Source organism: Microtus oregoni, unplaced genomic scaffold, assembly GCF_018167655.1.
Source record: "Microtus oregoni isolate MIOR12 unplaced genomic scaffold, Mior012 000035F_ref0000213, whole genome shotgun sequence".
Lineage (NCBI taxonomy): Eukaryota > Metazoa > Chordata > Mammalia > Rodentia > Cricetidae > Microtus > Microtus oregoni.
In genome coordinates, this window is record NW_024543094.1 from 13,490,930 (window position 1) to 13,502,994 (window position 12,065).

General features: G+C 42.4%; 1 protein-coding gene across 4 annotated transcripts in view; it reads left to right on the plus strand.

Annotated features, from left to right (window-relative positions):
• Fbh1 (F-box DNA helicase 1) overlaps positions 1-12,065 on the plus strand; it is a 41,024-nt gene that overhangs the window by 9,017 nt on the left and 19,942 nt on the right. For 3 of the 4 annotated variants that reach the window (XM_041630727.1, XM_041630726.1, XM_041630728.1), the window contains exons 2-6: positions 3,979-4,134; positions 6,283-6,884; positions 9,846-9,976; positions 10,083-10,218; positions 11,042-11,232. In XM_041630727.1, the coding sequence (XP_041486661.1) occupies positions 6,348-6,884; positions 9,846-9,976; positions 10,083-10,218; positions 11,042-11,232 (995 nt within the window). In that variant the 5' untranslated portion in view covers positions 3,979-4,134; positions 6,283-6,347. Of the gene's footprint in view, positions 1-1,940; positions 2,007-3,978; positions 4,135-6,282; positions 6,885-9,845; positions 9,977-10,082; positions 10,219-11,041; positions 11,233-12,065 lie in introns of all 4 variants that reach the window. The other variant, XM_041630729.1, reaches the window with a different exon arrangement.

Here is a 12,065-nt window from a genome sequence, read left to right on the forward strand (position 1 = left end):
TAGCTCAAGACAAAATTGAGCTCTCTTTAAGGCCAAGGCTGGCCTCCTGTCTCTACCTCCCAAATGCTGGGATTCCAAACATGCACCACCACACCTGGCTAGTCCTGATTCTTAGTAGCATCACGTTGGTGGTTAGGATCTCAGTGTAACAACTTGGGGAACACACAAGCATTCAGTGCCCAGGAATGTACTAAGTTTCTGCCACTGTGCTCCATGTGGAGGGTACAGTGAAAAAGGCAATGTGTTTTGATTCCTCGACATATGATTAAGACATATATCTAGTTAATGGTCACTATCAATGCCTTAGCTTTCTCTTTTGATTAGGGTGTTGTTAATTAGTGGTTGGGATGAAGCCATTTTTACCTGCTTTACAGAAATGTCCCAAGGTTGCTGATAGATATGCATGTATGCAGATGTAGAGGACTTTGTTAATCTCTGTTTTGTATTTCTCATGTTAGTCTAGAAATCAGAGATTGTATTGGAGATTTGGGTAAGCATTGGAATTCTTAACTGATGAGTGTGGTAACTGGTTATGTTTCTCTTCATTGATTCTCAGAAGCTTTCTATTATGTGACTTATTCCACTCAGCGAAGCATGTGACTGGCCCCATGGTGCTAGATCATATAAATAGAGTAATGTTTGTCTTCTTGGTGATTTTCATGAAAGTGTCTCCTGCCCAGGCCAGTTGATGTGAGTATCTTCTGGCTAGTGGTAGCTATTCTCTGATATCATCCGTTACAATTATGTGCACTGTGCATGTCAGCTTTGAAGCAGTTAGATGTTTTGAGAGTTAAGCGGAGATTCCTGTTTTGGATCTCAGGGTCAGCTGACTTGCAGGTCAGAAGGCAGCAGCATCCCTGGAGTGACCAGGGCCCACATGTGCTTGTACTTGGGAAAGCCTCTGGTGGGTTTCTTTTTGCAGCCAAAATAGCAATTAGGTTTTGTGTATAATATGCAAGGGTCTGAACAGGAAAGGTAAAATTGTAACATTTCAAGTCTCACTAAAAAAATGAAACTAGGGCTGGAGAGATGGCTCAGCGGTTTAGAGCACTGGCTGTTCTTCCAGAGGACTTGGGTTCAATTCCCAGCACCCACGTGGCAGCTAACAACCGTCTGTAACTTCAGTTTCAGGCAATCTGACACTTTATATTAAAAACATGAAATGAAGTTAAATAAATTATTAAAAAAAACCCAGAAAAACAAAGCTAGTATTGTGTGTGTTTGTGTAAATGTGAACGTGCACGTCCCTTGTCGGGCATGCGCAGAGTGCATGCGGAGGTCAAAGCACAGGTGTGAAGTAGTTCTCTTCTGCCGTGGGTGCTGGGATAGAATTCCAGTTTTTCAGGCTTACAAGGCAAGTATTTTTATCCACCCAGTAATCTTGCCTGCCGTCAAGTCTTATTTTAAAAATAACAATCAGAATTTACATTTATTATTACTCTCAAATAGAAACTTTTTTGATATAGAAAAAAATTAATGTTTTTGCTACCTTACAGGTGAATACAACGTGGTGTTTAGTGAACAGAGGTTTTTACAAAACTAGAAGTTGAAAGGATATTTTATTTTCTTCGTTTCATTTTTGTTTCTTTTTTTGAGATAGGGTTGCACTACGTAACCCTGACTGGCCTGACACTCACTATGTAGACTAGGATGTCCTTGAGCCCATCAAACCCCACCAGCCTCTGCTTCCCCAGCACTGGGATTAGATGCGTGGTTTTCTGTTTGTAAGTATGGGGCTGAGACTTTTTGCTCGATGTTGTTGAAGGTATTTCTAGGAACACAGGAACACAAGATTGGCTGCAGTTGGGCTTCCACGCACTTCCAGTTTTTATCTTCCTACATTTTCTTCAAATTAGATGAGCTTTGCTAAATAGAAGAAGTAGGTAGGCAACTTTGCATATGATTCTGACATTTCTCTGTGTATTTCCTCATCAATCAAGGCCCTTCTGATTTAAGAGTTATTGACCTAAGTCAGAACTACCCAGTGCTTCCTTCATCAGAGCCAGGTGAGCATTCTGTTTTGGTGCCCAACACGGTAGTGCTGTCATCCAAACTGAGGTACTCATAAAGTCTTCAGCATTCTTTTAGGCAGTTCTATACAACTATAGTGTATACAGAAATAATTTTTTAGACATCTTACAGTATTCATCGAGTTTAATTTTTAAAAATGTATTAAAACTTCAAAGAGTTAACTGCAATTAGGAAGGGTGATTTCTCAGCTGGCTGGGTACTGAGCAGGAGCAGTCATAGCGAGCATGATCTGTAGTTATTGTTGTTATGCTTAGTATTATATATTTTGAAGCTCAGGACCTCAGTATTTATTTCTCCGGAGCATGCACATGTGTGTGTGTGTGTCTGTCTGTGTATCTGTCTGTCTGTCTCCTGATGCACACGCACACGAATCACAGCAACCAGAAGTTGATATCAGGTGTCTCACTCCTCACACCCTACCTTACTTTGTGATACATTGTCTTTCACTGAACCTAGAGTTGGCAGACTTGGCTGGATAGCTCTGGAGATTCTTCTGTCTTAGCCTCCCCCAGTTAGGACCACAGCCCTAAGTTGCCCTACCCATTTTTTTGTTTTTTTGTTTTTTTGTTTTTGTTTTTGTTTTTTAAAACACGGGTTCTAGGGATATGAACCCAGGTCCTCATATGTGTCTTTTTTAAAAGTTGCAATTTAAAAGAAGTACTTTAATTTATTCCATTGCTTTGGTAGAAAGTAAACTATAAAATTTTTCACTTTTTTTTTTTGTTTTTTGTTTTTCAAGACAGGGTTTCTCTGTGGTTTTGGAGCCTGTCCTGGAGCTAGCTTTTGTAGACCAGGCTGGTCTTGATTTTTTTTTTCTTTTTTGGATTTTTCGAGACAGGGTTTCTCTGTAGCTTTTGGTTCCTGTCCTGGAACTAGCTCTTGTAGACCTCGAACTCACAGAGATCCGCCTGCCTCTGCCTCCCTAGTGCTGGGATTAAAGACGTGCACCACCACCGCCTAGCTAAAATTTTTCACTTTGACAGAGAGGAGGATCTCTGAGTTCCAGGCCACCCAAGGCAACATGGTAAGCTCCTATCTCCAGACAAAAGCAAGCAAACAAAACCAAACAAACAAACCAAAAAAACCCAAACTTCTATTTTTAAAATAAAGATATAGCCAACTCCTTTTTATTTATTTATTTATTTATTTATTTATTTATTTATTTTGGCTATTGTAGAAATGTGGCTTAAATGAAGGTTGGGAAAGTTGCTAGTCTATTATGTTTTTTTTAAAAAAATATTTATTTATTTATACAATGTTCTGTCTGTATGCCTGCAGGCCAGAAGAGGGCGCCAGACCTCATTACAGATGGTTGTGAGCCACCATGTGGTTGCTGGGAATTGAACTCAGGACCTTTGGAAGAGCAGGCAATGCTCTTAACCACTGAGCCATCTCTCCAGCCCCCACTAGTCTATTATGTTAATGGTTACTTCTTTTGTATCATATCCCCTCACCCCTTAAGGCCTTTTCCCTCTTCTCTCTCAGGGAGCTTTCTAGTTTCCTGACCTCTACAGACTCCAAATTAGAGACATAAGTCTAAAAGTTCAAAGTGAGGATCCACAATTTGAGAGTCAGTGTGCAGTGTTTGTCTTTAGGCTGTGACAACGTCTTTTTGAATGTTTCACGACTAAATCTTCTATAAAATATGCTACACTTTTTAAGTAGTTAAATAAAAGAAAATGTCACTTTAGGATCACAAAATGTCTTTTATGAGTGCTACTTTATACTCTCCTATCTCAACACTAAACAGGCTTGAAGATTGGGTGTGTTCAAGGAGGTGGAGGCCATAAACGTTCTTAAATTCTAAGAAATGTATGCTTAGTCATGGAACTCATAGAGAAGAGAAAGGCTGGTTGTGGTGTGATGCTCACTCTATAATTCACTGGCAAGCGTCTGTGTTTGGGGTAACTAACAAGTATCCCATGTCTTCTGCTCGTTCCGAAACAGTGAGACGATTCAAGCGGAAGCATCTCACAGCAGCTGACTGCCAGCATTTGGCCCGGAAACATTTGGCCGCGACTCAGCCCTTCAGTCAGAGATGGACAAGCAGAGACCCGAACCATGGCCTCTATCCTAGACCCAGAAGAAAAGGAGGTGATAGAGGTATATCTTCAGAAAAGTATCTTCTGTTTCAAAATCTGTAGTTGCTGTGACCTTTGAATGCCTTCCAGTTCATGCAAGTGTTTGTAAATGTCGCTGCTTGGTTTTACAGACCTGGTAGAATGAATTGACACTTACATTCATTTTTTTGTGTTTTCCATGGAAGTTTTGTCCTTCTATAATGTTAGAACCCAAGAGACCCTGTCAGTGTACCTAATTATAAAGTAATAAAAGACTTGGACCGCTGTCACTGTTCCTCCAGTCTCCAGGCCGCAAGCTTCACTGTTTTCCTTTAGAGTGCTCCTGCCTGTGGCAGTGCCTTTTCTTTTGGTTGTTGTACGTAGGACTGGGTATTAAACCCAGGGTCCCATGTGCTCTACCAGGAGCTATATCCCTGCTCTTTCTGCTCACTAAGCTTCTCAGCCTCCAGAGCAGCTGGATCACAGGCCTGCACTTCCCCCAGTGCTTCTCCAGTTGTGCCCTTGCCTCTTGGTACCTGGTCTGTCCAGTAAGCCTAATACCTCAGACATGATGCTCTTCTGTCCTGCCATAGTGATTCATCAGAGCCTGTTGAGCTGTCTGCCTGTCACTACAGTGAACTCACACCACACCTCACAGATCTGTTTGTTTGATTTTGGGTTTTGTTTCTTTTGTTAATTTAAAAACTTTAGGGTTTTTTTTTTATTGGCTTGCGATGTTTATCCTTTTTTAATGGTGTACAGTGTGTTATTTGATACAGTGTGTAATGCATAATGATCAAATATGGGTCACTAATTAATCTCTTTAATTTTGATAATATTAATACATGAAAGTCGACTTCCAGCAATTTGATTTTTCTTGTCATCCCTCCTTATATCAGACAAATTCTTACTTTTGTTAATACCTGTTTTAAAATCTTTAGATTGCTTTTCCTAATTTCAGAATTCAATCTAGTTTAAATAATCCATAATTTTCAATTTGGGGACTGCTATAACCAATTCTGTGAGGCAGTTTCAGACTTAATTTTACATTCTGAAGTTTAGTTTGCTTTGTGTGGATAGGCAACCTCTCACCTGTCTTGTTAATTCGTTCAGGCCTTTGTTGCTGAGTGGGTAGCAGTTTTTACTAGTGCAGTGACTGACTTTGGAGACTTAAGGAGCTCTGGGGAGCTGGAGAGATGGCTCAGAGGTTAACAGCACTGTTGCTCTTTGAGAGGACCCAAGTTCAATTCCCAGCACCCACATGGCAGCTCACAACTGTCTGTAACTCTAGTTTCAGGGAATCTGACAGCCTCACAGACATTCATGCAGGCAAAAATATCAATGCACATAAAATAAAAATAAATGAATTAAAAAAAAGAAGTATCTGGATTTAGCCTGCCCTTACACTCTGGTCTTTTATATTGTTCTGGAAGCAATTATAATTGATGTCCCTCTCCCAAATATGACATATATTTCAAGTCTGTTAATTCATTTAAAGGCTAGTCTGGTTTCAATCCATTCTCTGTGTTTCCAAAGTAAGGATTTTGCTTTACCATTTAGGAAGGAACCATATATATTGCTCGACACTGATACTTTATTTAGAGAAAGCTGTAGTGATGTCTGAGATTACTGTTGTTTGGGCTCTCTCTTGAAAGGTGGTAAGTTCAGGGATGGTTACTTCATAGTCCTCTCAAAAATAGATGCACTTAGAAATTTTGATTGAGTCCATGTGAAGAAGAGACTGGGTGTCATGCTAATAAAATGAGAAAATTCCAGCTCCTTGTTTTAAAAATGACAGATTCATAGTAGAGTGTTGATGAAGGCTATTTCTTTCTGTTAGGGGAAGTGTGGACTTGCTGTGGTGGGAGCAAACCTGGAAGCTGCATTGTGTCTGGAGTGCAGATGGGAGCAGTCACTTCTTACCTGTCTGCCCACCCAGGTGTCCAGTGTACAGCATCTGACCTTATTCATATATATGCTTACGGTAGTGTTGGTCAGTACACAGCAGTTGTCTCTTGCTAATTACATGTCTGATGTTTTTATATTAGCTATTTATTTGACCTCCTGACCTATAAGCACATCAGTATCCCTTTTTTGTTAACACAGGTAATTAAATAGTCTTATTTGTGTCTACTGTGGATCAGCAGCCACTGATTTGTTTTTTCTTGTTCTGTTTGGGTTCTCTCTACAGGTCGAGGATCTCAGAGATTAATTACTGAGTTCTTCCTAGCTGAATACCAGCACTGTACCAATGACATGGCCAAAAGCAATTCTGTTGACCGGGACAGCTGTCAGGACGCTAAGGGTGATATGATTTTTCCTGCCGAGAGCAGCTGTGCTTTGCCTCAGCACGATAATGGAGAAGAGAGGCTGGGCTCTTCAGGGTCTGCTCTTCCTGCCAGGAAACGGTCTCGTTCCTTTGAGGAAGAGAGTAATAAAGCTGCAGAGGCCAGCCAGTGGGATGGAGTTACTAAGAAGACTCCACGCCATCGTTTCTACTCATCATGCACAAGGCTTAGGGAGGTCAGGCAGGAAGCAGAGGATGGTTTGTCACAGTGCTCTACGGTGTCTAGAGAACCTGGCCAGGACATTGAGGACATTGGTCCTGATCCTTTTCCCGACTCATGCTATGGCCTCCTGGGAACTTTGCCTTGCCAAGAAGCACCCAGCCACATTTGTAGGCTGCCTAGTGAAGTCCTGAGGCACATCTTTGCCTTCCTCCCAGTGGAGGACCTCTACTGGAACCTCAGCTTGGTGTGTCACCTCTGGAGGGAGATCATCAGTGACCCACTGGTGAGTGAGGCGCTCCCTCAAGCAGCGTACAGATTAGCCTCATAGTGCAGGTGTCTGAGGAGACGACCTTCCCAAACTGGTCATTTCCATTGGCTTCATGAATACCGTGCTAACTTCCCAGGCTTCTAGGGGCCATCTAGGCTTATCCTGCCAAATCTTCCAGAACCCTTACTTCTTCTCACAGTTCTGTTCTCTCTGAAGCACATGATTTGCTGTGTCCTAACAATAGACTGTGCATTTGGCCCACCATGTAGTGTAATCCCACTTAGAGTAAGGTTGCCATACCTGACTTGTTGCCATCGTACTTCTTCAAGGCTTATCAACTGGACAGACTCTGCCTTCCCATCCTGTCCCATTGAAGTTCATCACTTCCTTCTGCCGTTAGAGCAGTTTGTGCACCTGGCAGTGTAATCCTGCTATGGTAATCGATCTTAGTAACCCATTCTCTTCCATGCCTTTTTCTCTTCCCTGTTTGAATCACTTGACATTTCTATTTTCTGGGCACAGATTGCCTGTCTTTCTGACTTCTCTACTTTTTTGTACAATCGTGCTGGAAAAAGGACTTTCAGACTCTCCTCTTTCCATCAGGGAGGAGGGGAGCTGCTCCCTGTAGAGTTGTTATTATTCTTTTAGTCTTTTGTTTTTCCTGGATATTGATAATCTTTTTTGTTTGTATTTTTTCAACATGATGTTTATGGTAAGCTTAGTCTTCAGAGCATCCGTTGAATGCTTTCTTTGAACGTTCATGACACTATTGATTTTCTTTCTTGTGGTGACCCAAACATGATCATTAGCATTTATGGTACAGTTCATCATGTTACTTGTAGTATAGTGACAGCTGTCAGCTGCTAAGTGCAACCTTCATACTAAGCCTCACAGTTTTAGATCTCAGAGACCCCTGAGCTGAATTTTGTACAGTCCTAAACAAGAAAGCTAAATTTTTCTTCTGAGAACAAAAGATATTGGAAGAAGTATCTTGTATCTTGTCATTTTAGCATTCTACTGTGGGGTTTTACTTAGTTCTTGATGTCTGAGAAGTGTTTTTATGATTTTAGATGTGAACCCTGTTTGCTTATACTATTTCTGTCAACTAAAGCTCTCTTGTATGAGCTTAGTACTGGTGGTGGGGATAAGTAAGGGCTTTTTGTTTGCAAAGATTTCTTGGGACCATATCCAAGCTTGCACTTCTCTCCTAAATTGTTATAGCAATGCCATTCTGATCATCGGCAACAGCAGTTCAATGTCTTTATTTTCAGTAGTCTGCAATGGCTTGCAAATTCTCATAGCTTCTATGTCTGGCTCTCATGTTATGGCAGTATTGGCCTCACCAAAGGAATTTGGCACTTTTCCCCTCTTGTCACTCTTTTTGGCAGAGTATGAGGCCTGCTGGTGTTGATTGTTCGTTAAATGTTCTGTAGGATTCCTTAGTGAAGCCATCTGGTTCTTTGTGATGGAAGGTTTGATTTTTGATTCTATTTCGTTACTTATTATCATTCTTTCAAAATTTCTGTTTCTATTATTCAGACTTGGTAGAATGAGTGTTTCTAGGAACTTATCTATTTTTCCCCTTGTAGTATTTTACTTCTATGGCATTAATTTTAATGTTCCTTTCATTTTTCTTAGTTGATCTAGCTAAGGATTGTTATTAGTATCATTGCTGTTGCTCCTGCTGTTTTCAGGCAGTCTCTTTGTGTATTCCAGACTACCTTCAAACTCTTTATCCTCCTGCCTCCATCTCCCCAGCCCTGGTTACAGATGTGCACTGCTGTGCCCAGTTCTTCTGCCCGACTCTTTGTAATTTCTTTCTTCTGCTGGTTTTGAGTTTAGCTCCTTTTTTGTTTTACTATGAAGGTAGTTTACTCTTTTCAGATCTTTTTCAGTACTAAGGATTGAACCTATGCCTTGCACATTCTAGGATGTGCACCATTGATGTTCTACCAAATGCTCAATCCTTCTCTGTTGTAAAAAGAAGCATTTTAGCTGTAAACTTGCTGACCAGCACTATTTTCAGAGTGTCTCGTAAGTTTTGCTCTGTTCTGTCTTTGTTTGCCCTGTCTTAGGGTACTTCCTTTGTGATTTATTCTTTGACCCATTGGTTATTCCAAGGTTGCACAGTGTAGCCAGATGCACTCATCCATGCCTGTATCCCAGCACTAGGGAGATGGTGGTAGGAGGACCATGTGTTCAAAACCAGCCTCAGCAATACATAAGTAGTACCAGACCAGCCTCCACTACATGGTGACACTTCATTTCAAGAATAGGGATGCCTGGTTTAAGTTGTAGGTAGTGTGGTTTTCCTGATGCCTTGATTTATTGTGTCCTCATGTTGTTACTGTAAAGATTAATGGTTTAACTTCAGCTATTTTTATTGATTGACTGGCTTTATGACCCAGAATATGATCCAACATGAAGAATGTTCATGTAGCTTGGGATGAGTATGGATTTTACTCCTGTTGGATAGAACATATGTATGGATCTGTTAGGTTCAGTAGTCTTAGTGCTGTTCAAATCCAGCATCTCCTTGCACGTCTCTGCCATCTGCTTCTTCCTTCAGTTCTGTCGGTGTTTGCTTCACATCTGTGCACCCTAGCACATGGAGTTCCTCGCTCTGTCACCACGTCTTGGTGAAGATGTCACTGTGTAGCATTCGCATTCCATAACGCCTTCCTTTGTGTCATGCGGCAGCTGCTGATCTAAGGTCAGGATGGCTTTTGGAACTTGAAAGTGCTGCTCACCTGATGCTGCAGATAAGAAAACCTCAGTGCTAGCTTTCCCAGGTCCTGTGACATTTGTGTCAGAGCCAAGACTCAGGCTCATACAGTGTTTCTCCCTGGCCTGCCCAGTTTCAGATCGGGAGCTATACTTGCTTGGCGCTTGGGAGAAGGTTTTCTTTGTTGGTGGCCCGGTCTTCGTAAGAATCATGGCCATGATGTTATTTCATTTTGTTTTTCAACTACATAGTTCATTCCTTGGAAAAAGCTGTATCATCGATACTTGATAAACGAAGAGCAGGCTGTCAGCAAAGTGGATGGCATTCTCTTGAGCCATGGCATAGAAAAGGACTCAGACTTGTGTGTGCTGAACCTCATACGGTGAGTGTCTTTCCTCCTGTTTGGGAGACAGTTTTCAAAGTCCTTCCTTATATGTCTTTGCTCATGGTTGTCTTCCTTCCGGACTCATTTCCTGAGTTTTTTACAGATACATAGCCACCACCAAATGCTCCCCGAGTGTAGACCCTGAGAGGGTGCTGTGGAGCCTGAGGGATCACCCTCTGCTTTTGGAGGCTGAGGCGTGCTTGCGGCAACAACTACCTGACCTCTATGCAGCTGCTGGGGTACGTGAGTAAGAGGCTGTGCGGGTACTGTGAGAGACAGTGACATCATTTCTCCCTGGAAGCATGTTGGTAATTAAGATTAGTTGAAGATTTGTGTATTTTCAAATTTTCAATTGAATCTCTGAGTAGCATTAATCCTGTTTATGGTCTCTTTGAGAAATAAAAGGCCTGTTTGCAGCCTCTTGCATTTGGAGGGAAGTTTACAAAATATTTGGTCTGTTCTGTTGAGGAGTCCTTTGAAGTATTCCTGAATGCTAGTTAGCCTCTGTGAACACTTGGAGTGTTACAAGTAATATAAGCTAGACAGTGGTGGCACACGTCTTTAATCCCAGCAGAGGCAGGTGATCTCTGATTTTGAGGCCAGCCTGGTTTTTAGAGCAAGTTCCAGAACAACCAAGACTACATAGAGAAACCCTGTCTCAAAAACCAAAATAACAGCCCCCCCACCAAAAACACAACCCAATATATGTATTTATATTTTTTTATGTGGATGTGTGCCTAAGGGTAGGTCTGCACATGTGCGCAGAAGCTTGTGGGGGTCTGAAGAGAGCCCGCGAACTGAGTTACAGGCAATTGTGAGCTGCCATGTAGGTGCTGGGAACTGACCCTGGGTCCTCTACAAGAACAGCCATTTCTCTAGCCCTTAAGGTGGCTCTTCCCTTGTTGACACGTTGGGTAATTTGAAAGGGGCAGAGAGATTGAAGGCCTTACCATAGATACACGGTAAAATAAGGAGCTGGAAATGTCTATCAGTTTCCTCACTAGTTCCCAGTTTGTGAGTGGGTCTGCCTTCTCTTCCTGTCCTGTATACCTCTCTTTGAAGGGCATTAATGTCTGGGCTTTGGTGGCTGCCGTGGTGCTCCTCTCCAGCTGCGTGAACGACATCCAGTCCCTGCTGTTCTGCCTCAGGAGACCCAGGTCCACAGTGACCATGCCTGATGTCACCGAGACCTTATACTGCATAGCTGTGCTCCTTTACGCAATGAGGGAGAAGGGGATCAACATCAGCAATAGGTACCACCCTGGAGGAGGGGGATGCCTTGATGAAGTGCAGGGCTCTGGGCTTACCCTGGCTCCTCCTCCCTGCAAAGAGTAGAAGGGGACTGGGCTGTGGAAATGCAATTCCTAGTGCTTCGTGAATACCATGTGCCTGTCAACTAAGATTTCTTCACAGTTTCCATGTTCTTGAGTGTTGAAGCTGTAGGTGAAGGTGAGATGCCTCGCTGTATTCACACCTGGCTACATTTTCCTAGGAAAACATTAGCATTTCTTTCTTCCCTGCAGACCATGGGAATTAGTGACTGTATCTTCTTAATGGGCGAAAGTGTTGGTTTGTCAGTGTTATCTTGACAGTGATAAAATATGCAAAGATAAGTAGCAAGGTTGTCCAGGCACCAGAGGGTCTGCAGTGAAGGTACTTCCTATGAGCTTGCACACAGTAGGAGGCGCTTGAGGGTTGGTGTGTGCTGTAAGGGAGGTGAGCAGAGCACTGTGAGAGGGGGGGAGCGTTGTTTCGGGTAGCATGAGCAAACACTTCTCTGAGGAAGGCCGAATGTCAAGGGGGAACCTCCATTTGTAGTTTGAGGAAGAATAGGTAATTTAACGGCCCAAAGTTGGAATGAATTTGATAAATACCAGGGAAGTCCAGTGTGGCAGTAGTGCATTGAATATGGGAGAAACTTGTGCAAGATTAGGAGAGATGTCTGGGGACCAGGGAGGGAAGATCTTTAAAATCCTGGGTATGGGGGTTATATTTGGAATGTCCTGTCCTCTCATCTGAAGTGGTGAAGACAGGCAGCCATCATGCAACCAGATCTAGAGAAGCAGAAACCCAAAGGGTTTCTCCT